Raw genomic sequence first — 26,361 nt, forward strand, 5'->3', positions numbered from 1 at the left:
GTGACTTCTGAGATCTGGAAAACCCCAACCACCTGCTCTGGTTCTCCCACCCCGTATGTGCACGGCCCCCAGAGGCCTCACCTCCTGTAGTGCAGTGGCCTTGTGTCCTGTGACGAGCCTGCACATAATGATGTGTTCAAGCAGGATCACTTGGAAGGACGACAGGATGGGGCTGCAGTCGAGCACTGGAGGTAAGAGGGGAATGAGTACTCAGGGTGCAGCTGGAAAAGTGGAAGAGATGCTGACTCCTGGTCTAGCCTCTCACCACATGGACCTATTTGCTACCAGGTCTGAGCCTACTTGCTCTGCCAGGCACCAGGCCAGGACCCAGGATGTCACTTGACTCATGCTAACTGCACCCTCAAGTAAGAGATTCATTTACCTGTCCAGGTGGGGAGATGGGCTCATAGCAAGTTCTGGTGACCAGAGTGTTGTAAGAGTAAGAAATTCCTGGAGGAACTTGTCTTCCACCCTCAACCACAACAACCCAGTCACGTGCTCAAAAAACACTCCAGACACAGTGGGTTCTAGAAATGTTGACAGTCCCCAGGAGAATGAGACCATATGAGAGGAAGACCAGGCAGTAGTGGGAAGACCAGCTTCCTGGCTGTCCCAAGTGGCTGTCCTCCTGTTGGAACTACATAATGCAGACCTTTCTCAATATGGCCAGAGAGAATGCACTGTGATCCCGAAGGGCTTTGGTTCTTTGGCTCTTTGGCTGATGGCTCATCCCGTAATAGAGTTGACAAAGGGTACATAGACTGGGTAAGCAGCTTAATGAGGACACTGAACCAGAGCTCTGGGTTCCTGGTAGTCAACGGTCCCTGGTCCCAAAGGATAGATAAGTCAAGCATCCAGGAAGAACCCACAACCTACAGGGCATCTGCTGTCAGTTAGCAAGAGCCAAATTCAATCTCAGCCTCACACTGAGCACAATCCATGCCAGAACACTGATAATAGCAGCCACTCCCATTTCAATCCAGGTGAAATCCGGCTAACTATTGCAGCTAACTTTGTAGTGGGATGGACAGGACAGAGAGGGCATAAGACCCCTAGCCAGGGATCAGAGGTCAAGCTCAGGCCTGGTCTCCTCTCCCCTGACCCCAAGTCAACCTCATTTGCCAACTAGGGTAACAAGACCCACAGGGAGAGACTCATGGGGACTGTTTGGCACAGTAGTCCTTCAGGCTCAGCCCGAGGCAATCACTGGGCCACCCACCAAGGGGTGTAGTGACCACACGACCCACCCAGCCCGACTTACTCTTGAGCTTCTCCAGCTGCATAAGTGCCTTGTCTGTGTACTTCTGTGCCTTCTCTAGATAGCCAGCCTGCATGGAGTGCATCACAGTCACCTGGCAATAAGACCAGAAGGTGGTGGTCACTAGGGCCCTCTCCTCACCCACTTGACTCCCGGCTTCAGCCCTGGGGACTCACCAGGTAGACAAGCACACACATGTGTTCCTTGGGCAGCCAGTGGAAGAGGTCAGCAGGGTTGCTGGGCAAGATCTCATCATCATGCAATGTGGAGATGGTCTGAATACACTGCTGCAGCTGCTTCAGGCATGGCTTCACACTCTTTACCTGCAGGGGGAGGGTGGCACCACAAACCTGAGCACCTGTCTGATCTCAAAAGGCTCTAACTCACCAACCCCTTCTTCCCAAGAACTCCCACCATGCCTACTACCTGCAGAAAGCCTACCCCTAAATGGGCTGGGGGTAGGGTCATGAGGATCATCTGTGGGACTGAGGCTCAGCTACCACCCAGTGCTGGGCCCAACACCAAGGACAGGGAGAGGCCTATCTAAGAACCTGCATGACTTACATTTCCACCTTCCAGCAGTGACCCTGAGAGGGCAAGACAGGGCTGGGGAAGCCAGCAGTCATCCTTGGGGACAGAAAGTGGCCTCCTGAGCCCAGGAGCTGTACAGGTGTTGTGCCTTGCACAAATTGGCCTCTGCATACTAGAAAGCCCTGTCCTAAGGTCCCATAGGACATGTCCAGAGCACCCCACAAGTCTGCTGTGTTCCTATGCATTAAGCACAGCTATTAGCCCAGCAAAAAAGCAAATGTGAGCACAGGTTGGGGGAACCGCGGCAGTCCCTTCCCTATGAGAGGCTTGCCCAGTACTTTTGGGGGTTCCACCTGTGACCTCCTGTCAGCTGAGGCTAGGCCTATGGGCAGTCACTGGGACAGGATGGGGTGAGGAGGATGGATAGCACCTCCCAAAGGCTGAGACATTCTCCCACAAAGAGTACAGCATCTCCTCAACTACAAGGGGATTATGGAGTCAAGTCTTGGTCAGAGCTGATGCTGTCAGTTCCTACTCGAACCCCACAATGCTCTTATCAGATGAGGGTGGTGGAAAGACACTGCTTAAGTACGTGCTGTGTGTCAGGCACCTTGACAGAATCCTCATGGTTTATTATTGTGGAAATGTGTGAGGCCATGACTACTCCCACCATGAGGACAGGCCACTCTCAGGGCACCTTCTACCCTCAGGGGCACAGCACTCATGCCACAGCGTGACAGAGTATATGGAGAAGTTAAGCCCTGAGTGAGATGCACTACATGGTGAGGGACTGGAGGACAAAACAGAGTGTGTATCTCAGTCCCAGGCCCTCCCACTGACTGTCTGCTCCCCACAGCCCTACCATGGGAGGCACTACATACCTGCCCTGCATCCAGGTAGTGTGTCACCTGGAGCACCAGGAAAAAGACACGTAAAGACTCCTTCTGGATGGGGTTCCCCTGCCAGTTCTCGACAATCTGTCCACAAAGGGTCAGCAGCGGGTGGACTTCCTGCAACTTGCGCTCCATCAGCAGCAGCTGGGGAGAGGGAGGCACCAGCACTGAGAGCCCCTCTCGGTGCTCAGGGCCACCATCTGCTTGCCCACCCACTGGGGGACTGGTGGAACCAAGTATGGAGGGTGAAAAGCCAGGCTGGAACCGGAGTCCAGGCTGCTCCTTCCTTAGCACAAATCACACAACCTGGGTGAGTTTCACCTCTGAACCCAGCTGGAACACAGGGGCCTCACTCTTGTGGCTGCCTGCAGTGCTTAGGGGTCTGGGTGCCCACACAGCTGCGCCACAGTGAGGAGGAGCCCTGCCTCATGTCTACCACATCAGCACCACCCTCAGCCTCAACTTACCATCCCTTTGCTGAGCAGAAACAGTGCCCTGGAAAACAAAGAGGGGGAGTCAGTCTGCAAGGCTCAGGTGCCTCCTGGGATGACTGCCACCCCAATGTTCACAGAGACCAATAAGCAACCCAGGGAGGTGGCTAAGCAGATGACAGTGGCCCCCAGCTGCCCCCAACCAGGCTGGTTTTATTTACAAGACTGTTCTACTTTGTTGTATTTGATCTTTACATTTTTGGCCTAATTGAGACACTCATGTGGCTCAAAAGCCCAAAAGGCATACACAGATGCTCAGAAAGCAGGGAAGGGCACAGTACGGGACAGCATGCTTGCCATAATCTCACTCTTGCTGATATATTAGTGGACAGCAGAGGGTGTGGAGTGGGCTGGTCTGGGCGTCTGAACCCAAATCCACACTTCACTGTGGCCCCTATGTACCTCTTCTTCCTCACCTGTGACTAGCCAAGCCCCCTCGAGTTCTCCTGAGTGTTAAAGGGATGAACTCAGGGAGCCCTGGACACATTAGCAGCCTCACCACCCACTGTCTCCATCTGCAATAGCCAGCAAGGTTAAATTTCTATTGTCTCTCTTAAACCTTTCGGCACTTTCTAAATGTGTGTGCACTGCTATTATCACCAACAAAAAATAATAAAATCAGCATGTTAAAAAATTTAGCAAACGGCCAAAACAATGGGGGAGGAAGCCAGGGAGGTGGTCATTGCCTTCAGGAATAGCTGTGGTCAGGCAGAGTCCACAGGCCCTAGTCTACTCAACATCTTAGTCTCTGTCCCACAAGCCTTGGCAGATTCCCCAGCAAGTGGGTGCTGTTCTCCCTATTTTACAGGTGAGGAGAGTAAGGCAGGGAGGTCAAAGTCACACAGCCTTCAAGATATCTCTGCTCCAGGCCTCCAAACCCTTGCCTATTGTTACCTTAGGGTATGAACACTCTAGGTCTACTTGCCTGCTGTTCAACCATTGAAACCTAAAGCTTGGAACTTCACATCAAGGTTCCTATGTTGTCACATAGGAAGCACTTGTTCAGAGGCCCTACATCAATGGTTGGAAATTCTGGGCCCTGAGCCCTGGTGGAACTCATCTAAGCTGCCTATCCACGACAGCATGGAAACCTGTCTGGAGACACTGATGCAGTGTGTGGCTGTCCCTGTGCCCTGCAAAATGTGTCAACACAAACCCAGTGATGGTTGCAACATAAGGGGGCCAGGAAGGGCCAGAAATGTGAGGCCAGATTGTGTCACAGGTGCCATCTCAGGGCAGGGTTGCTGAGGGGTAAGGACAGCCTATGGAAAACTGTGTTTCCACATGGGCACTTACAAGTCTACAGCTCAGAGAACAGAGTTGGGTACTATTTTGTCTCAGCAACTCCATGTGACAAGCTCAGCTCCATGAAATATAACTTTCCAGAACCCCGAGGCACACAAGAGAACATAAGCACTGCTATCTAAAGTCTGTCTGGTGCAGAAGATTCTTCTCTTCAGGGGAGAGAGACTAGAAGCCTTTATAGAGGGTGTACAGTGAAGCTCCTGTGGCCTCTGACCCCTGACCCCCAACCCCAGGGTACAAGCCTCCAGATGGCCTAAGAATGAACCTATGTCCTGTTTTATACAAACATCTGCTTATTCTACTTACTGTGTCTGTTGTGCATCTAAAAGCTCCTGGGCATCCTGAGAGGGACATTGGAGTTACCTTAAATGCTGCCAAACACAAGGGGCACCACCTCTGAGGGCACTGCTCTTACATCTGTAGCACACAGGGGATCAGCCCAGCAAATTTACAAGCACTTTTTATTTCAAGATACTTAGGTACAGCCCTGGTTGAATGGCTAAGTTGGTTAGAATGTCATCTTGTCCACCAAAAGGTTGCGGGTTTGATTCTCAGTCCATGCCCATATCTAGGTTATGGGTTCAAGTTCTGGTTGGGATGCGTAAGGGAGGCACTGGATCAACGTCTCTCTCACATTTTTTTCTCTCTCTCTCCCCCTCCCTCCCCGCTTTCTAAAAATCAATGGAACATATCCTTGGGTGAAGATTAAGAAAAAGAAAAGATACTAGTTATGTGTAAATGCCAATTATGCCGAGAATACCAGCTGTCCCTCATTCTCAGTCAACTCTCCAACCACACAAATTGATAGGATGAATTGATGAGGTAAAAGGCATCCTGGTGGTGCCTTTAATCTGTACATCTCTTACTATGTGTGTAGGTGACCACTGTTTCATGCTGAAATGTCGACTGGATTTGTTGCCCAGGACCAAACAGCCGAGCCCTTTCCAAGTAAGAGGGGAGGAATGTGGGGAAAGGGTGCCTACCGTGTGTACTCAGATCCCACCACCCGCGCATACTCGGCTCCCACGCCTAGGAGGTCACAGGCTGACACCAGGTCCTTCTCAAGCGTGTGCAGTTGCTAAAAGGGACAAAGAACAATAATTCTTGCTTCCAAATCTCTTGCTTTATAGTACTTAGTACATGACCTTCAAGCTTTGTTGGAGAGTTTAAGTGACCCTGCCCACCTGTCAACAAAATTGCCTCAGTGTCAGTTTTGAGCTACATTAACCAAATCTGTCATCAGTGTTGACTACTTTGGGTACAGAACTCTGTTCTGCCCACGGTGCACATTATCTAAATTTAATGGTGCATAAAGACAGCAGTTAATGCTCACAGGCATAGACTCCCAGGACTGAATGAGTGTGTCTCTGTGCTTTGCAGGTCACCTTCAGGGGCTGATCACTAGAAAGGAACCAGAGGCAGCCCAAGTGAGAAGAAACTCCTTGAGGGACAAGTATCTGGAGGAGTTTCAAACCCAGAAGCCTTAGCAGACTAAAAGGAAGGGACACTGTGGGACCTCAGTTGAGCTTGAGCTCCCAGGTGCATGCAGCACCCTCCAACTCTGTGACCTGAGACAGATACTTCATTGCCTGGCCCACTATCTGCCAATGGGCAAAGCATGCATGGAAAGATTAAAGGAGGCAATGCTGTGTGGGACAGCAGTAGGCCAGGGGGAAGAGCCTGGGAACACCGGCTGGGTGAGCTCTTCCCAACAGGGATCCTGAGTCCCATCCTTTAGGGATGAGGGGTTCCCATGGGGGTAGGGGGAGTAATTCTAACCAAGGGCTCATGATGTGTACACATAGGCAGGTAACAGGACTGTGTCATGGAAGGTAGGCAAGAGGCAGTATACAGGGCAGGCTGCTGGGTCAGGAAGAGGAGAGGGTGGAGGGTGGCAGTGAGAGGGGAAATACGGGCGGCGTCCAGGACATAAGAAACACCTTTCAGAGTGGAGCCAACTTACCCCAGAGCCTTCAGGCCTAGTCACTACGGCCAGGAAGGCCTGGTCCAGAGATCCCCATCTACTTGAGCATCCCAAAGCACTGTGACCACAGCACTACTATGTGTGGAGAGCTGAAAGGTTATTGAGGAGCCCAGATGAGGCTGTGTCCTAGAAGCCCTGCAAGGGCTTAACTCAGGCAGGCATTCACTGCCCAAGGGGCACCCTCTTGGAATCTCAGCACAGCTCTTAAGAATCATTCGGGGCAAGAAATGTTTCTCAAATTTCAGTGAACACAGGCCATACAGAGAACCAGGAGGGAGGGGAATGCAATGATAAAGCCGAGTCAGCCAACGGGGAGAAGGACACTCCCACCAATCACCCCTGATGCTGCACAAAAGACCTGGGCTGGAGATACTGCTGAGGATGGAGACTGGAGGGGACTTGTGAGCAGGCTAAATAATCATCCCTATGTCCCCATCCTCTTGGTACAGCAGCCTGAGGAGGGCCTGTGTGTTTGTTGTCTGCCTTTACTGCAGTTAGGTGGGTGTGCCCCAAGGTCACAACCCCATTCAGCAGCCACGAGTCTTGGCCAGATCCACAGTACTCACAGCAAGCTGGAAGAGGAGGCGGCAGTGCCAGTAAGGCGTCTGCTGTGAGATCTGGATTGCTTTCCTCAGCAGTGGCTTTGCTGCATCAACAGAATTCTGAAAGGCAACAGTTACAGTTAGGGAGGAAAAGAAACAAGCTGGCAGGCAAGCTGGATTCCTTATGCAGCAGCTGGGGTGCCAGAAGGCCATTCCTGTTCAGGCTTACCAAAGATTTGTGGGTTACTGATTTACTTTATTAAAAGAAAAATGTATCTTATTGGACTCACTGGCTGGGAGGTTTTTGCATTGCTCTTAAAATAACTCATTCAACTAAAGTGAAAGTAGCTTCAGTTCAAAATCCTAAAATAACTCATTCAACTAGAGTGAAAGTAGCTTCAGTACAAAATCCTAAACAGTCAAATTAGATGACAATCACCATCTTTCTCATTCTAGAAGAGAGATGAGAGTAAAGCACGCAGTCCCTGCAGCCCAGGGAGCCTCACAGGCTGCTGCTCAAAGAGGGAAAAGGTGATTTTCAGCTACACCTGAGATCAGGAACCAGATTAAGAAGATAAACTATATGGATAAACTATATTAGTCCAGGAACTAATCATCTTTAGCCTAAGAACAAGGCTGTTTTCCAAGTCTCTAGAAAGTCTTAGAAAAATATTCTATTGGTCCTCATGAGAAGTGATCACTCAGAGCCGCCCAAAGCAAGGGTATGGAAGGTAGGAAAATGATGGGAAGCATTAAAAGCCAGGAGGAAGTCAGTCCACTCCTGAGAAAACCAATTTGCCATTGTGCCTTCACTACGGGGCGGGGGGGACTCTGCTTTCAGAAACCACAGGTTCTTACCTCTTGACAGTATAATTCAGACAAAAGACTTGCTGCTTCAAATTTAACATCTTCAAACTGTGGGATCTAGTGACACCTGGTTAAGGAAGTATAGATGTTGCTAAAAAGTAAGTTTAAAAGGAAGCAAGCATGGGGTTCTTACACTGTAGCAGTCCGCCAGTCAGGTGTATTCCCCTGCTCTGAAATCCTAAATTCACGTATTCCCCCAGCAATCCCTGAACTTGCTGCTGGCCAGATGTGGAGCTGTATGCCAGGGCTTGAAGAGGAGCATGGTACCCACAGAGAGGCTGCTGGTCTGAAGGGGCAGCTACAGCTGAGCGGGATTCTTCAGGTGGTCTGTGGGGCAAGACCTAAACCTGCGGGGTGCATCATAGCAGGAATTCAAGTTTATAACACATTCTTTTTATTTAAACAGAGCATTTCTTAAAGGGAACAGCACCAAGAAAAGGATACTTGCTGTGATATCAACCACTGAAAAAGAAAGAAAAAAGCATTAATTCTCAGCTAAGTGTTCCCTAGCTCTGCTTTGGTGTTTATAGATTGTCCTGTCACAAAGACCACAGGTTTTCAGGTAAATGGGAAGGTGATCTATTGGCTCATTTCCTGCTAGTCTAGCAACCAGAGCATGCCTGGGAGAGAGGGAAGAAGCATATGTTCCCTTAGTAACAGGATCTACCTATCCCACCAGGCTCCTGAGTTCAGGTCAGAGCACCCCCTCCCCCCGCCCCAGGACCACAATACTTTAGAAGGGGAAAAAGTTCAGAGGGACCCTCACATGCCACTCATTATAGTACCCTGACAGCAAATAATGACATATGGGTAAATAATTACAACTGAACAGTGGATCTGGAGGTGTAGTCCTTTCTTGAGAAGTGGTGTTTCAAAGACACTTGGCAATGACCAAAGTTAGCCTCAGAGGGGAGGGAGAAAAGCTCCAGGAAGGACTTGTGTGGGCAGCACTAGGTCAAGAGACTGTAGAGATGATTCTGCGATCTGAGCTTGTGGTGCCTCTGCTGGCACACATGCAGGATGTGGTTGAGACAATGTAATGCTCCCATTTGGGGACCATTGTGCCCTTGAGTTCCACATTCCCAAAGGAAATAGTGAGGCGCCAGGAGAGTCCACCACACTGACCATAGTCTGTCAGACCATCCAGGAGGACTCAAGCATTCACCCAACGCTTGTTCCACAAATGTTCTCAGAGTTCTTGTGGGTGTTGGAAGGCAGATCTGCAGCTGAACACAAGACCCTGAGACTTGCCATGCTCTGTAGAAGAACAGCACAAGGGGGTGGTGTGTGTGTGTGTGTGTGTGCACGCGCGCACATCTGGGACTGGGGTGTGTGTTCCCAGGCAAAGGGGGAGTGGGAGGTACTCTTCACAGAGAAGAACCTATAAAAAGGCAGAAATCACGCTGGCTGATGTAGCTCAGTGGATTGAGCACAGGACTGCAAACTAAGGGATCACGGTTTGATTCTCAGTACGGGCACGTGCCTGGGTTGCAGGTTCCCCAGTGGGGAACATGTGAGAGGCAACCACACACTGATGTTTCTCTTCCACTCTTTCTCCTTCCCTTCCCCTCTCTCTAAAAATAAATAAATAAAATATATTTTTTTAAAAGGCAGAAATCCAGGAAAATAAGGCTGGAAGGTATATGTGCCACTCACTAGCAGCAGAGACTGTGGGTCAGAATGCCCTGATGACACTCATTGAGCCTGATCCAACAGAGGCATAAAACAAAAGCACTGACCTGGCTGGTGTGGCTCAGTGGACTAAGTGCCAGCCTGCAAACCAAAGGGTCGCTAGTTTAATTCCCTATCAGGGTACATGCCAGGGTTGTGGACCAGGCCCCAAGTCAGGGGCGCATGAGAGGCAACCGCACAATATTTCCCTCCCTCTATTTCTCTCTCTCTTCCCCTCTCTCTAAAAGAAAATAAATAAAATCTTTGTAAAAATTAAAAAGCACCTAATGAGATCTGAGTTTTAAAAGTATCCTAGCTTTCCAGCATTTAAGATGTCGAAGCAAGGATGTGGTGGGTCCTCTGGTGAGAAATTCTGGATTCCCTGGGTCTTCCAGTAGGAGCCCTGATTAACTGTGCTAACAACACAGGAGCCAAAAATTGGTATATCATCTCTGTGAAGGGGATAAAGGGACAACTGAATAGATTTCCTGCTACTGGTGTGGATGACATGGTGATGGCCACAGTTAAAAAAGTTAAACTAGCCCTGGCTGGTGTAGCTCAGTGGATTGAGTGTGCGGGCCTGTGAACCAAAGGGTTCCATTCTCAGTCTAGGGCACATGCCTGGGTTGTAGGCCAGGTCCCCAGTAGGCAACCACACATTTCAACCACTCTCTTTCTCCTTCCCTCCCCCACCCCGTCCCTAAAAATAAATAAATAAAACCTTTAAAAAAAAGTTAAACTAGAGCTCAGAAAGAAGGTACATCCAGTGGTGGTAACTGAACAACGAAAGTCATACCAGAGAGAAGATGGTGTGTTTCTTTATTTTGAAGATAATGCAGGGGTGATAGCAAACAACAAGAGGTGATGTGAAAGCTTTTACCATGTAGCAAAGGAGTGTGCAGGTTTTTGGGCCCAGAATTGCATTCAATGCTGGCAGCGGTATTTGTAAAACAAAGTAAAATAAAACAACACAACAGCATTAAAAGTTATTCCCACACTCCCAACAAAGAATATCCTAGATGCACCAAAGAGAATGCAGAGGGAGGAAGAAGCAGAGCCAAAGGCTGAAGGCCTAAGGAGATGCTGGCTGGGAAAGTGAGCAGAGCTGGGGCAAGAGTGAGTGGTAGAGGAAGAAGTCCAAAAAGGGACTGGGAAAGACTTGGAACTGCATCCCGAACCAACTGCCTGAAAGATACAGGTGGGCCAGGAGGGGGAGCTGTGGGAGAGGAACAGCGAGAACACACACCCAGCGCTAGAGATTTCCCGCCCCTTTCCTGCTCGCGCAGAGAAGCGCACGTGTAGGTGTGCACACACAATGCACACATGTGCACATGTGTGTCTGCAAAGTCCAAGCAAAAGGCACTCTACAGCTAACATGAGTATCCCCTCCCAAAACTCCACTGCAGCAGGGTCAGAAGGGGCTCAGGGTCCCCAGAAGGCAGGGCCAGTGCCTGCTGTCAGGAGTGCAACCTCAGAGGCGAGGTTCCTTGGCTGGAGGCTGTCTACAGAAACAATGGAGACAGGCCCAGCTTCAGCCATATGTATGTGATATCATAAAAGTGGTAAACACTTAAGATTGGCCTTGTTTTCTACCGAAGTGACTCCTCCCCATGTGAAAGAGCAGTCTAGCAAGAAAAGATCCTCAAGGCCACCAAACAGGAGAAGGAATGGGGATACTGTGGAGAAGACCACGTAACTGAAGAGCTGGGCTAAGGACATACTGAGATCTGGCCCAACCCCAAGATTCAGTGGTCCCACAACTCAATCTCCACGGGCAAGAACTACCCCAGGCAAGGTGTACAGGCAGAAGGGGAGGCTCTAGCAAGAGTACAGGGTGTTTAAAGAGAATGCAAAGGACACACATGAGGACAGAACTGGAGGTGTGGACCGACATGGAGGAGCTGGATCCTAGTAGCGCTTAGTATGTTTCCAGGATCACAACCTTCCATTCTCTTATACGTGTGCTGTGCCCCCACTACAAATACCCTAACATGAGGATGTTAGATAAGCCTTATAATGTGCCTCCTCATAGTGCTGCATCCCCAGTTCATGGAATAGTCCAACGCACAGGAGGTGCTTAGGAAACATTTGTCACATGAACAACAATTTCATCTAACATCACCAGGAAATAAGAGCTTTCTTATGTGCACATGGCACAGAACTGAAGCTTATAACTTTCAAACACAAATACCTATCTCCTAAATGACATCAGGTACCTCCCTACAAACACCACTACTTTGGGTCCAGGAAGCAGCATCAGTGACACGTTGAGCCATCCCCTACAATGACCCAGTTCCAAAGCTAGGGCTACAGAACTGGCTCAGTGTCAGAACAGTCAGTCATTTCCTTAGACTGTCAGACACCAATCAAATGACTTCCCATTTATATCCTTTTAACACTTGTAACATAAAATCACAAATTGGAAATAAACAAACATCAGAAATATATGCATCTTACAAATAAAGTACCTTACCTAAAGCTGCTAATTCATCTGTATGTTTTACTTTGCAACATTAAAAAACAAAACAAAAACAGTTATGTTCCCTTCCTCCCGATGAAAAAGCAGCTAAAGTGAGAGGCCCTGAACTTCTCCCTAAAGTGGGAGGCCTGCAGGCATAGATAGGGCAGAAGGTGAACAATCCTACCAGATATCTCTAGGGTTACCTTGGGGCTCTCAGGGAAAGCAAGTACCCTAAGGGGTGGATGGCCCAGATCAGCACATCTCTCTCGCTTGGAGGATTCAATCCAGGGCTTGAGAGCATTTCAAGGCTTTTTTGTACCTAGAAACCAAGTTAACTTTTTTTAAAAAAAAGATCGGATTTTTAAATAACCAAAATGTGTAGAAATAGTTATTGACTGCAACTTCTTTGGGATGAAGTACAGCACTTAGGAGCCTGTCTCACCTCTCTCTGCTGTGTAACAATGTTTACGAGCATCCCCCTATCAGTGGCAAGTTGGAAGTGGTCCTGCCTTGTGGGTTTGTTGAGGATCCAATGAGACAGTGTCTAAGAAGCATGAATGTATGGTCTGGCATGTAGAAAGGATCAAAAATACTATGGTAATTCCCAGGCAGAAACCAGAAGAATCTGGGGTTGGAAGGAAGGCAGAGGGCGTGTTGGTGAAACTGTGAAGATATGGTTCCTAAACAAATTTCAAATCCTGAGGTCAGAAGAGAGTCAGAGAGCAAGAGTGAAGAAAATGGAAATGAAAACAGGAGGAAGCACAGAATACTCTTCCATGAAAATGCGTTAACACCAAGCTCTGTAAATGCAGCTTCCGCACAAGGTTCTGCTCCTGGTCAACGGGGCACAAAATTTAGCAGGACACAGCCACGATCCTGAAGTATGACAGATCTGCTCCAGCTGTGCCTCATGATAAAAGGCTCATCACTGAGCCCTCTCAGGCCTTTAAAAGATAAAAGGAAGCATTTAATTACTTGCTAATAAAGTAAACCAGAGACTGTGAGGCTAAACCTGGAAACAAAATGAACAACTGTCTAGCCAGCACAGTTTGGAGCTGCTTTCTAAGTCAGATGAGCAAAACCACCACTAAAAAGCTCTGTTCCAAAAGCAAAGAGAAAGTAAACGCAGTCTTAACATAGATACTGCAGTCAGAGAGACAACTATACATTAGTATGACTGCTTAGATTATGGCAAATAATAAACAATTATTCCAGAAAAGTGGCATTTATTTCTCTGTGGCTCTTAAATCAGAAAAAGTCTAAGATGATGATGTACTTTTCAGGCCAAGGGATAAAGAGAAATATGACAAAAAGTTCAGGGAGAATGTGTGAATTACTGTAACGGAAATGTCTGCTTGAAAGGCAGTGTGAAAATTAGAAAGGCTGAAAGTTCACAGAGGAATAGATATATAGTGAGAGGAAAAATAATAAGATGAAAAATAAATGTAAAGGAACACAATCTAGAGTCTTCGCGGAGAGTTGCCGTGGTTTCCTGCTTCAACAGTGCTTGAACGGAACCCGGCGCTCGACCCCCCCCATCTCAGCCAGCTGCCCAGATCCATCCTTCCGCCACCTCCTCACAGCTCCCACAGACCCCCAAGGTCCCGCCACCGCTCCAGTACCGCGAAGCCACCTGTCCTCAGCCGCCATCATGACCACGTCCGTCTCGCAGGTGCGCCAGAACTACCACCAGGATTCGGAGGCCACCATCAACCGCCAGATCAACCTGGAGCTCTACGCTTCCTACGTCTACCTGTCCATGTCTTACTACTTTGGCCGTGATGATGTGGCTTTGAAGAACTTTGCCAAGTATTTTCTTCACCAATCTCATGAGGAGAGGGAACATGCTGAGAAACTGATGAAGCTGCAGAACCAACGAGGTGGCTGGATCTTCCTCCAGGATATCAAGAAACCAGAACGCGATGACTGGGAGAATGGGCTGAATGCAATGGAGTGTGCATTGCACTTGGAAAAAAGTGTGAATCAGTCCCTACTGGACTTGCACAAACTGGCCACTGAGAAAAATGATCCTCATCTGTGTGACTTCATTGAGACTCACTACCTGGATGAGCAGGTGAAATCCATCAAAGAGCTGGGTGACCACGTGACCAACTTGCGCAGGTTGGGGGCCCCTGGATCTGGCATGGCTGAGTATCTCTTTGACAAGCACACTCTGGGAGACAGTGCAGACAGATAAGCCTCAGGCTGCCTTCCCACCGCCACGGGAGTGACTTCCTTGGTCACCAAAGCAGTATGTGCATGTTGGAGTTACCTTTATCTTTTCTATAACTTCTACCAATCATCCACTTATGCCTTTCAATTGTACCGTTCCTTCAAATAAAGTAATTTGGTACAAAAAAAAAAAAAAGGAACACAATCTGACAGAAACAGCCTCACAAATTCTCTAGCCAAGAGATTTCTGAGTAAAGGGACATCCTTTACAATCACGAACTATTTACTAAAGGAATCAGAGCAGCCAAGAATTCTGACAACACAACCACATCACTGCCAAAACCATAGTCAAACAAGGAGGGCTCTCAGGTAAAGGGTCCTATCATACACCGTAATAGTTACAGGATCTATCTAGCAGACCCAGGGACTGAAGCAGCCAGCAGGGGTTCCAAGGGTCTGCAGAAGCAGGTGTCACTGAGACCAACGGTTTCAACCTCAATAAAACCGCTGAGGAAAGGGAGAAATACCTTCCATACCTCTAATGGGAACACTTGACAGATAATTCTTTCAAAGCTGGTAAAATTAATGAAGCAGATGCACAAGTTTATTACATATTCCTTCTATAGAGCTTACAAATACAGTTGAGGAAGCAGTTCTAACATTAAGCAGGTAAAAAAGTAAATAATCTAACTTTATATTTAAAAAGTATATGGTATGACTACCAAGGAGATTAGGGTCTCTCAGAGAGCAAGCAAAAGACGATGACAATAACAGAGATTGAATGTAGTACTGACTTTAGAGGCCAATTAAAAAATTTTAGCCCTGGCTGGTGTAGCTCAGTGGACTGAGCATGGGCCTGTGAAGCAAAGGGTAGCCAGTTCGATTCCCGGTCAGGGCACGTGCCTGGGTTGCAGGCCAGATCCCCAGTGGGGGACACATGAGAGGCAACCACACATTGGTGTTTCTCTCCCACTCTTTCTCCTTCCCATTCCCTCTCTCTAAAAATAAATAAATAAAATATTTTTAAAAAATTTTATCTATAGCACTTTTAAGTTAGAGAAGTTAGTTTAGGAAAGAACAGCAGAGGGAATAATCAGGGAGAAAACTGTCACAAAATAGTCGAGTTATTTACCTCTTTAAAAACTTTTTTTTTGTTTATTTGGTTTTTTTGTTTTCGTTACTCTGGGTTGACTCCCTGAAAAGAAATTGGAATCTCTTCGATCATCTGCTCTTCAGGAATAGAAACCAGCAAACCACTTCTAAAAAGAGAATATGCTATGATTCTTTATCAAGTGAATCTGGGAAAGAAAAGAATAAAAGTTGGTAGCTTCCTGATTTGGGACAAATGCACAGCTGGTAACACATGAAGATTAAAGAAAGCATGCTTGAGATCCAGACCCTGGCTGGTGTAGCTCAGCGGATTGAGCAAGGGCCTGCAAACCAAAAGGTCACCGATCTGATTCCCAGTCAGGGCACATGCCTGGGTTACGGGCCAGGTACCCAGTTTGGGGCACGCGAGAGGCAACCACATACCAATGTTTCTCTCCTTCCCTTCCCCTCTCTCTAAAAACAAAATATTTTTTTAAAGAACAAAGAAAGCATGCTTGAATTGCAACACAAAAGCAGATCACAAACATTGCAGAAGGAAAACAGCATGGATAACTGTACTTCAGTTGAAATGTGAACACATTCCCAGCAGGGGATGCAAATGACAGAAAAGTATTTCCAGGTATAAATAACATCCGTGTGAGTTATGGGGAAGATCTTATGGCTCTGTGGAAGATGCCCCAAGATTTAAGGTTCTGTAAAATTGAAAAGTATATCTCTAAAAGCCAAGTGGCTACAAAGAAGCAATGTGAGGCATGACCGCTTCCCTTCAACAGTAGTGAGTGACAAAAATGCAACCATACAGACAGTGACTGTGAACCACTGCTAGAAACAATAGCTTCTGAGACAAGGGAAGGGAGGTGGCAGGATCTGTTGTTTATGAAGAGAAGGGAGAACTTCAGAACTGGGTCACTGGGCCCCCAGGCCCTAGGAGTCACAGCCCCCAGCCACCCCATGCCTAAGGAAGCCTGGTGCTTCATTTGATCTCAGCCTCATCATTGCCCAGGAGAGAACCTGACACAAACTAGTAATGGGCCAGTGACAGCCTGGGCACTCCTTGGGAATCACCTGACAACCCAAGTGATTCTCCAGGCTCACTTCCTCCACCACATTTAAGGCGTTGCTCAAACAGAGTTACCTCTCCCAAAAATAGCTCCCCATCAACTCCATCCTTTCTTCCTGGTCCATGTTTTTTCATGGTTTTTCTATCACTACCTAACCTCTTACTACGTATTCATTATTTGTCTCTCTCACTAAAATGTAAGTTTATGTGGATAAGGACTGTTTTAGTTATTGCTTATCCCCAGCACTCAGAAGAGGGCTTGGAACCTGGTGTGAGCTGAATAAATATGTGCCAAAAGACTGAAAAAAAGATACAACTGCACAAATACAATAACAACTTATTGTCTTGGCACAGAACCTGGAATCTTTAAGCCTGCATTTGAGCCCAGTTTTGTTAGTAACATGCTGTGGCTTTGGCCAAATCACTTTACCTCTCTGGGTCCTTACAGTCTTACTGCTGAAAAAAGAAAGTTGATCAAGCAAAAAGTAAAGTCCCCTTCCAACTCTCTGCAGTATGCAAAACAAAGATCTGCTATCTTCCCAAAGGCAACTTGTTCCCAGCCACCCGTGGGTTCTGATTTACCTCAGATCAATACATTTTAAAAATCTAAGTCTATTCAAGAAGTCGCTCCTTTAATCAGAATAACAGAGTAAAGGGCAAATGAAGGCACAGTCTGACAGGAGTCCAGTGTCGCTGTGAGAAGAAAAACTCTACAGCCAGACTCTTTGAAGCACCAAGATCTCACGAGTAAAAATGGCGGGGGCGGGGGTGTCGGTGAGGCCTGCCCTCTTAAGGGGAGGGACTAGTGGGTGGTGGGAGAAAAAGAAGCCACCCACGGGGTGAACAGAGAGAAAGCAAGTGCTGGGAGAGTCCTTCCCCCAATCCCCACCACCACCGAGTAACTGGTCCCGGAATCCTGACCCCCCCCTCCCCCCACCACCCCCACACACTGTTCCACCTCCTTGGAGGACTTCAAATGACTAACTCTAGGCTCTGGGCCTTTGACTCCCACTTGACTCCTCGCATCACTGATGGAGGGTCGGGCAATACCCTCCAGACACTTATCAGACTTCCGGGTCTGGGGAGGGAATGCTTTCCCAGGTTTTCCGAGAGACCGAACTTCAGATTCCCAAGGGATGCCTGGACTGTCACCTCGACCCTTCATTTTCTCGAGTCACTTCAGGAGGGAGCTTTCAGGTCGATACTTCCGGGGCTGAACCCTGAGAAAGTGGAAGCTGCAGGACGCAGTGGCGAACTGGGGACGTCTCCATAGGCGCCAACAGGTCATCTCTTGAAAACCTGAACAACTTGGAAATCCTATTTCTTCTCAGAAGAGCGGGGTCCTAGATCCTGCCTGTCACCAGAGATGTTAAATAACGTACGCGGCAACGCCCCGGGGGTCCCCTAGATGCTGGCGGCTTTGGGATCCCGCCGCTCATGCGGAAGTCGCACCTCTGGTCCCCAAGGAGCGGCCTGGGCGGCCCTAGCCCGCCGCGGTAGCCGCCCATCAGGTCGGGTCCCACAAGAAGCCCGCGCTCCTCCCTCGCGGCCCGGCCCGCGCTCACCGCTTTCTCTAGGTGGCTACGCGCCTGCTCGCTGTTCTTGGTGTGGTGGTAAAGCACGGAGCCTAGCTGCAGGTGCGTGCGGGCCTCGATGCGCTGCGGCGGCTTGAACGGAAACACAGCCTGCAGGCAGTGCACACACAGGCGGATCTTGGGCGGGCTAGACGTCCGGAAGTGTTCGGCGAAGCCCAGAAGTGCCAGGTACCATGACTCGGCCGCCTCAGCCTGCGCCGCCTGGGCCGCGGCCGCTTGGGCCGCCGCCGCCGCCTGAGCCGCCATTTTGGCCACCGCAACAACAAGCCGTCGCCAGAGGGAGGCGGAAGCAGGCGCAAGGGGCGGAGCCAGCACTCTGCGTCGCTCGCGAGAGCTGCTGTGCGAAGCATCCTGGAACATGTAGTTTGTATTTGGAGTGGCTGCCAATCCCGAAGGCTGTGAAAAAAGACGATGTCTTTTGGTCCACGGGACTGAGAGCAGACATTACCGGTAGGCCGAGGTTTGTGTTCCTGAGAGGAAGGCTGTATGTGTCCCCGCAGTGTCAGGGCATCGATGGCTAACGGGGACTACATCTCCCATTAGGCCAGGCGCACTATAACTTGCCTCCTCAGGTGGCGCCAGAGCATTGTGGGATTGGATGAGTCTCAAGATGGACAATCGAGATGTTGCAGGTAATAGCCCCCGCCTCCCTTCCAGTGTCGGCCTGGGTCCTCCAGACTATGCATCGCTTCTTTGCCTTCCGGCCGAGCCTGCACCAACCTGCCGGCCCCTCGTCTCAGTCTCTGGGTGACCGGAAGCGGCAGGTTTTGCGCCTCCCCAGGCTACGAGCTCCCAGACCCAGTTGCTGCCCTCGACCCCGGGCCTGTTTTGCTGAGGGCGTCTGGCTTCGGTAAAGCCGGACACAGGGTCTGCCCTGCGTCCGCTTTTCGGGGGGAAAACATCTTTAGGGCTCTTCCGAGCGCCGCTCCCCGAAACCCCAACAACTGTGGGCTCTCCCGAGCTCCTTTTTTCGCTGCTCCACAGTCTGTGTGCTGCTTTCTGGAAAAGCTGCTTTTCCGAACTGCTCTCAGACATTCCTGGGTCTTTCGAGCCTCCACTTGACCACAAGCCTTACCTTTTCCTTTCTCCCAGCCCTAGCCACCCCAGATTGGATGCATTCACCCATTCAGCAAGCACTGTGCTGGGCGCTGGGGATGCAAAAGTAACCAAAACAGAACCCTGCTTTTTTCGACTGGGGTGTCAGACAATGCACCAAGAGGAAATATTTAGAGAGTTATGATATGAGAGTATAGGGCTGGAGGCTGTTGATATTGGGTAGTCAAGGAAGGTCTTTTTGAGCAGAAGACATTTGAGATGAGAAGGAGGTGTGCAGAACAGCTTTCCACGCCGGGGAATGGCAAGTGCGAAGGGCTTGGGGTGGGGAGGGAGGCTATCTCTGGCAGGGCCTTGAAGATGGACTTTAAAAATTTGGATTTTATTCTGAGTCCCATGGGGAAACTTCAAGGTGTCTTCATCTCTACAGCTTCTGCCATGTCTGAAGTCACCATCATCTTTTGCTTGCAGACAGCCTCCTTATTGGTCTCTTTGCTGCCTGCACACCCTCTCCAATCAGTAGCCAGAATGATCTTAAAAATAAAAATATCTATTAGATATTATCAGCTTAATACTCTGATACTTCCCAAAGACCTTAAGTAAAACCCAGATTCCCTTTCTTGCACCTTCATTCCTGGAACCATCCACTCAGGCCACACTGGACTCTCACTGGTTCTTGGATGCACCAGGTTAATCCAGCCTTTGGTTTTTGCATCTGCTCCTTTCTCTGCTCAACTCATTCCCTGTGTGGCTTTTTGGGAGACTGGCTCTTTATCTTTTTTTTAAAGATTTTATTTATTTATTTTTAGATAGAGGGGAAGGGAAGGAGAGAGAGTGGGGGAGAAACATCAGTGTGTGGCTGCCTCATATGTGTTTCCTACTGGGGACCTGGCCTGCAGCCCAGGCATGTGCCCTGACTGGGAATTGAACCAGCGACCCTTTGCTTCACAGGTCTGTGCTCAATCCACTGAGCTACACCAGCCAGGGCTGGCTCTTTATCTTTATGGTTTCCACTTAACCAGTTCCTCTTCTAATAGTTCTTTTTTGGCTGCCCTAGTTATAAGTGCTCCTCTGTTACTCTTCCTTACCCTTTTTTGGTTTTCAGCATAGAGCTCATATCACGATTTTGCAGCTACTTCTTTACAAGTCTTTTGTCTCCCCAGCCAAACATGAGTTCCACATGGGCAGAGGCCCTGTCTCTCTTGTTTAGCACCTAGCACAGCACCTGGTACATAGCTTGGTAAATGTTTGCTGAATAAATGAATGACTAGATAGTTGAATGTCAGCTTGAATGTAGCAGCTGCTGGATGTGTTTTTGAAGCAAAGGTGATTGCTCATGTGCTTCTTTTCTCTCCCCAGGAAAGGCTAACCGGTGGTTTGGGGTTGCACCTCCCAAGTCTGGAAAAATGAACATGAACATCCTTCACCAGGAAGAGCTCATTGCTCAGAAGAAACGGGAAATTGAAGCCAGAATGGAGCAGAAAGCCAAGCTGAATCAGGTGGCCAGCCCTCAGCCCCCACATTCTGGCGAGTAAGTGCTATCTGAGGCTGGATTGGGGTCTCAGAGGATCACGGGCAGAGGGTTTTGCTTATAAGAGCAGTCATGGTATATTCACAACTGATCACAGCCTAATGGTGGAAGGATAGACACAGGGGACATGTGGGAGCCCAGAGGCTGGCCTGCCAGCTCTTTCACTCAGGAGTTTTTACTGCTGACAACCTGTGTGCCAGGTATCAAGGGCATCGTGCAGAGGAGAAACTCAGACTCTGTCTCTTTCCTTATGGGGCTCACAGTCTACTAGGAAAGGGCATACCAGTTCAACCCCCATTGCTGCTGGTAGGTAACATGAGGTAGGTATCATGATTCTAAAGGTCTGGACAGAGCCAGTCATTGAGGAAGCAGGGAAAGACCTGCTGACCAGAGGCAGGAAGAGGAGAGAGTCCTTTGTGTGACAAGCTGTTATGCCAAAGGGGCTATTCAAGAGCCAGACATGAGGTAATTATCTGATTACAGAACATTTTAATACCCCCAAAAGAAACCTCACACCCAGTAGTCATCACTCCCCATCCTCCCTCCATCTGCCCCTGGCACCCACTAATCTAGTTTGTTCCATCCTTCCTTCCTTCCTTCCTTTTTCTTTTTCTTCTTCTTTTTTTTTTTTTTTTTTTTTAGATTTTACTTTTTATTTTTAGAGAGAGGGGAAAGGAAGGAAAAAGAAAGGGAGAGAAACATCAGTGTGTGGTTACCTCTCACGTGCCCCCCACTGGGGACCTGGCCCCAGGCCGGCACTCAGTCCACTGAGCCACACCAGCCAGGGAAAATCTAGTTTCTTTCCACATGGATTTATCTATTCTAGATATTTCATATGATAGGCAGCCTTTTGTGTCTGCAGACATAATGTTTTCAAGGGGTCATCATATTGTAGTGGGTGGGCCAAGTTTTATCTGTTCACCAAGAGCCAACCTTTAAAAAAATTTTTTTTATTTCTTGAATTAGGGAAGAAAGAGAGAGAGAAAAACAGTTGATTTGTTATGCCAGTTTTTCATGCCTTCTTTGGTTGGTTCTTGCCTGTGCCCTGATCAAGAACCCACAATCTTGGCATATTGGGACGATGTGATAACCAGCTGAACTACCCAGCCAGGGCCGAGGGCCAGCTTTTTTAACATCTGCGTAATACCCATACTGTTTGTTTCAGGTGATTTCCAAGTGGTGTTCGTTTGCTGTCTCGCTACTGCTCTGAAATATCTTCTTTCGTTGTCCCCATTATCTTCCTGTTTCTCCTGAGGGAGGGACACAGTGTAAGAACTTGGCCAGGGTCACCAGAAGGTCCCGCTTGTTTAACACCAAGGCTAATTATCAGCAAAATCTTCTCTTTCATATAAACTAACTTGCAATGCCTTTTTAAAACTTTCAAGATGACATAATCATGGTAGAAAATTAATCATGATCCTGCCATCCAAAGACAAGTACTTTGATAGATTTTTCTAACAATTTTTAGTTCATTTATATTTTGACATAAATATGACTATACTGTAAATATTATTAATATCATGCCTTTTTGTTTTTTCATTTAATGTTGCACTTGATTGCTTTATCTCTAAAATTTTAACTCTTTAGGGCTCCTCCATCTGCCCTGTGGGTGGCCCATAATTTATGTAACCAGTGCCTCTTGTTGATTCCTTAGGTTATTCCCATTTTTAGTTCATTAGAACAGATTTCTAGTAAAAGTTAATTTTGAAGGAAAAAGGTTAGACCTGTGGGCTCCCTAAGTTTTTGCTAACTATTGGTATTTCCGTCTGATAGATTGTTATTCCACTTTGAGAAGCAGTATGTATGAGAGATTTTTTAGGTTGGGGCAACATGGTGTATTATAATAGAAAGTAGCCCTAGCTGGTGTAGCTCAGTGGATAGAGCTCGGGCCTGCAGACCAAAGGGTCGCCAGTTTGATTCCCAGTTAGGGTACGTGCCTGGGTTGCAGGCAAGGTCCCCAGTGTGGGGCACTTGAAAGGCAACCACACAGTGATGTTTCTCTCCCTCTCCTCTTCCCGTCTAAAAATTAATTAAAAGGAAAATAGAAGAAGTAGGATATGTTCTATGATCACAATTTTATTTTCTCCTGTTTCTAACTTAGGTGGCAAATCAAAGAAGGACACCAATGTGTTAATAGGGCTATTGCAAGGTGGGAAGACTTGGGATTTTTTTCTCTACCTTCTCTATTTCTATTTTTCTACATTCTCATTTGCTTATAATGAGCCTCTACTACTTCTATGATAGGGAGAAATGAATTAAATTAAACCTTTAGGCTCCTGGGTTTGCCCTTATGCTGATTTGTTAAAAATAGTTTTTAAGTGGATTGAGTGCGGGCCTGCGACTCAGACGATCACGGTTCGATTCTCAGTCAGGGCACATGCCTGGGTTGCAGGCCAGTTCCCTGCAGGCCAACTTCCCGCAGGGGATGCACGAAAGGCAACCTTACATTGATGTTTCTCTCCCTCTCTCCTTCCCTTCCCCTCTAAAGATAAATAAATAAAATCTTTAAAAAAATAGTTTTTAAATTTTTTTAAGTAAAACACATTATTTGCAAAGAGATAGAAAATAATGAATATATATAATTCTCCCACCAAGAGATTGCTCTGGGTGTTTTCCTGTGTGTATGTGTGTGTGTGCGTGTGTGTGTAATCCCCATAGAAGTACTGGCCAGTCCCGGTCCACACATACACATGCAGTTTTGGAGAATTCTAAAGTCTATCTGAGAAGACAGACATGGGAGCCAGTCACAGCCCAGATAATTGGTTTACAACAGGTTGGAGAAGGGCTGTGCTGGAAGAGAGCAGGTGATTCTGAGTCATGGAGGCCATTTGGACAGGGCCAGTCAATGTTTGGGTAGAGTTGACATTACATATGTGGCATTGCTTTGACTACGACAAGATCATTCCCACCTTATTACTCTGAGCGTTGCTCTATGCACTCAGCAGTTCCCAGACATCTCTGGGTGCTGATTTGGGTTCCACCAGGTAAGAACTTGAGTGAGTATGGATCTGAGACAATCAAGGCATTGCCCCAGCCCCTCCACTCAAGGTTTATCCTCTCTGTCTTCTGTCTTGGGTCTAGAATTGCGAATGCACACAACTCTTCCATTTCCAACAAATTTGCCAATGATGGCAGCTTCTTGCAGCAGTTTCTGAAGTTGCAGAAGGCACAGACTAGCACAGGTGAGTGCTGTTTTCCCATCCTGTCTCCTCCCACTCAGGCTCAGGCTCTGGCTCCAATTCATGCTGCCTACTCTCACCCCCTAGGATCCCTCGCTTCCCAGAAGTGGCAGGTGCAGCTTCAGACCTGTTCCTCTCATCCCCAGAGTTCACTGAGCACCTCATTTAACTCATCCCCAACTAAATACCCCAAGGGAGAGCACAGACCCTGCACTCAAGGTGCTTACCCTGTAGGGGTAGGACAACCCAGGTTTGTCCAGGGGCATAGATGCCAGGACTAAGCAGGTCCAGGGCTGTGGGACCAAGGCTGTGGTTAGAGTGGCAGCTCAAGTGTGAGCAGTAGGGGCCCTCTTTTATAAATGGGGAGCTGCCTGGCCCACAGGAGTCCATGAGACATGCCAGATGTGAGAGTAACTGCCCCCAGGAAGCACATTCATAACTATGGCTGTGCAGTTTACCATCATAGCTCATTTTTACTGTAAGAAAGTTATTGGTGAAAGAGCTGACCTTCGACTTTTATCAGGTTTCCTGGGGAACAGCTTAAAAAACTTAAGGCCAAATTCACCCATGGAAAGGGAGAACAGGCTGCCCTTCATCATAGGGTAATGGGTCACGAGCTGTGTTTGAAAAGCCTTGTTCCAGCTTACCACTGACAATCAAAGGGAATGGTTGTGAGCTGAATGTGGGACTTAGGTTTTGTTTGGAAGAGCTGGTGTTTCCCTGGGCCGTCAGTGTAGGTGTTAGGGATGCCTCTGACCAGAGCTGCTGCTTGCAGAGCTCTGTGGTGGATAACCAGGAAGTCATGCCTCTATGATCCTCAATGTCCTCATTTGTAAAAAGAGGGTGGTATTTTCTCTGGGCCCCCACCACCTGTCAGGCGCTGTGCTGGAAACTGAGGTCCCAGTCCCCAACACCACTCAGGTGGAGAGACGGAAAGGTATACTACAGAGCTACAGCACAGGTGTCCTTCCTTTCTTCTGAAGATGCCCCACCCAGCGTGCCCAGCGCCCCACCTCGAGTACTCCCTCGCCCCGGGAAGAGGCCTCCCCTCATCAGCAGCCCATTGAGTCAGGTGAAAAACTATGTGCACGCCAAGCAGCTGCCCCTGGCCAGTCGCCCCAGTGTCTTCCAGTCTCCTGATGAAGATGAGGAGGAAGACTATGAGCAGTGGCTGGAGATCAAAGGTAAGGTGTAGGAGCTGCTGGCATTTTTCCACCACTGCCTTCTAGCACTGTGGGCAATCCCTGGTTGGCAGGGAAAGCATGGCCAGGAGTTTGGGGTGCTTGGGAGTCCAGTCAGGTGAGGGCTTCTGGGTTGGGGGTGGGGCTGAAGTGTGGGCTTCATCCTGGGAACGCTGGGACCCAGCATCCTCCCCGGGGCTGGTCCCCAGCCAGGACAGGGGCATCCTTGGTGAGTGTTCACTTTCATCCTCCTCCCAACATGAGAGGAGGACTTCCCGTGGCTCCCCAGCCCGGGTGCGTGCCCTCTGAACCTTCTGAGGCCCAGAAGCCCATTTCTTAATGTGGTTACCTGTCCCTGCCAGTTTGGGCCAGAGGTACAAACCTGCAGGTTGGAGAGTTTACTCTCCTGCCCAGGGAAAGATGGTTACTGGCCTTGGGTGAGCCAGTCCAGGCCCAAAGAGGTATAGGAGGGCAGAGGGTGTCAGTGGTGGCACTCCTAATGCTTCTAGCCCAGTCTACTTTCAAAATCGGGCCTCAGTGCCATCTGAGCCATGTGGAGTCATAGGCCACTTCTACCCAGGCCTGCTGGCATGGTCATGTCACCCTGACTGAATACAGACTGAAGCAACCATATGGTCTTCCGTGACAGCCTCTAAACCCCTTACTCTGGAAGAGGATACCAGCTTCAGGCCATGCATCTGGGCAGATGAGTGGCCAGCCTGAAATTCTGGAGCATTAGAACAGGCCAGGGAGGGGGTGGTGTTTCTTCAGGAGCCCTGGCAGTTCCAACTGTACTCTGCCATGAACCGCCACTTTACAAGGGGTAGTGGGTGTCTCAAGGGCCTTTAGGCCTGTTAAGGCCTTTTATTGATGAGGCCTCAGGAGAGCACCTGTGCTTGTAAACGGCAACCAGGTGAGGGTCATGACCCTGGCATGTCAGGTACTCAGGAGAAGGGAGAGGTCTCATGTCCCTCCTGTCTCCTTTCAGCGTCCTGGCACCCCAGGCAACAAGGGGAATAAGATTGGCTATAGGCTCAGTGTCTAATCCCATTGCCAAGAAGAGCAAATACTCCTAGGCGCTGACTGACAGGGAGAACTTTCTTCTGGGAATTCTCATAGAAGGGACACAAGTGTATAGTGGCTTATGCATGGCCTCAGAAACAGATCAGCAAAAAAGACAAAAGTTCCATGTGGGTCAAAGGGGAGGCTAATAAAAATACAAAAATGTGTTTTTGTAATTCTGTTCACTGAAAAAGCCCCAAGGTAATGAGTAAGCTTGTTGCAGTGAGCATCCCTAGCACCCAGGTAGTGGTCTGGAAACACTTTCTCACTCACAAAAACCAGGACTTCTTGGAGAATGGCTGGCTGTAGGTCTGGGCAGGAAGGGTATGAGATGACCTGGAGCATCCTGGTACAGCAGATAGCAAGGAGGCCAGCAAGACACCTGGGGTCATGTCCAAAGGCCTCAGGAGCCAGC

The 26,361-nt window shown here is 48.5% G+C and overlaps 3 protein-coding genes across 7 annotated transcripts in view; 2 read left to right on the forward strand and 1 right to left on the reverse strand.

Annotated features, from left to right (window-relative positions):
• The window catches only part of MAU2 (MAU2 sister chromatid cohesion factor), a 30,392-nt gene extending 12,168 nt beyond the window's left edge, over positions 1 to 18,224 (reverse strand). For 4 of the 5 annotated variants that reach the window (XM_037028711.1, XM_037028709.1, XM_037028710.1 and 1 more), the window contains exons 1-10: positions 17,911 to 18,224; positions 8,316 to 8,333; positions 7,863 to 7,928; positions 7,029 to 7,124; positions 5,462 to 5,556; positions 3,150 to 3,177; positions 2,671 to 2,826; positions 1,435 to 1,581; positions 1,262 to 1,352; positions 82 to 185 (exon numbers count right to left, since the gene is read on the reverse strand). In XM_037028711.1, the coding sequence (XP_036884606.1) occupies positions 82 to 185; positions 1,262 to 1,352; positions 1,435 to 1,581; positions 2,671 to 2,826; positions 3,150 to 3,177; positions 5,462 to 5,556; positions 7,029 to 7,124; positions 7,863 to 7,928; positions 8,316 to 8,333; positions 17,911 to 18,186 (1,077 nt within the window). In that variant the 5' untranslated portion in view covers positions 18,187 to 18,224. The remainder of the gene's footprint in view (positions 1 to 81; positions 186 to 1,261; positions 1,353 to 1,434; positions 1,582 to 2,670; positions 2,827 to 3,149; positions 3,178 to 5,461; positions 5,557 to 7,028; positions 7,125 to 7,862; positions 7,929 to 8,315; positions 8,334 to 17,910) is intronic. The other variant, XM_037028713.1, reaches the window with a different exon arrangement.
• On the forward strand, positions 13,436 to 14,371 carry LOC118975189 (ferritin heavy chain-like). Its single transcript, XM_037028978.1, has one exon. The coding sequence runs from the start codon at positions 13,436 to 13,438 to the stop codon at positions 14,198 to 14,200; it is 765 nt and encodes a 254-aa protein (XP_036884873.1). The 3' UTR covers positions 14,201 to 14,371.
• Positions 18,225 to 18,287: 63 nt separating the features above from the next.
• SUGP1 (SURP and G-patch domain containing 1) overlaps positions 18,288 to 26,361 on the forward strand; it is a 30,737-nt gene continuing 22,663 nt past the window's right edge. The window contains exons 1-4 of the mRNA XM_037028708.1: positions 18,288 to 18,572; positions 20,353 to 20,524; positions 23,606 to 23,706; positions 24,687 to 24,887. Of these exons, the coding sequence (XP_036884603.1) occupies positions 18,539 to 18,572; positions 20,353 to 20,524; positions 23,606 to 23,706; positions 24,687 to 24,887 (508 nt within the window). The 5' untranslated portion in view covers positions 18,288 to 18,538. The remainder of the gene's footprint in view (positions 18,573 to 20,352; positions 20,525 to 23,605; positions 23,707 to 24,686; positions 24,888 to 26,361) is intronic.

This window comes from Sturnira hondurensis, unplaced genomic scaffold, assembly GCF_014824575.4.
Source record: "Sturnira hondurensis isolate 20B ecotype Veracruz unplaced genomic scaffold, ASM1482457v3 Scaffold0020119, whole genome shotgun sequence".
NCBI classification, from domain to species: Eukaryota; Metazoa; Chordata; class Mammalia; order Chiroptera; family Phyllostomidae; genus Sturnira; species Sturnira hondurensis.

Coding starts and splice junctions, on each gene's coding strand:
- LOC118975189 (XM_037028978.1), top strand. CDS start 13,436: ATGAAAAATAAATGTAAAGGAACACAATCTAGAGTCTTCGCGGAGAGT.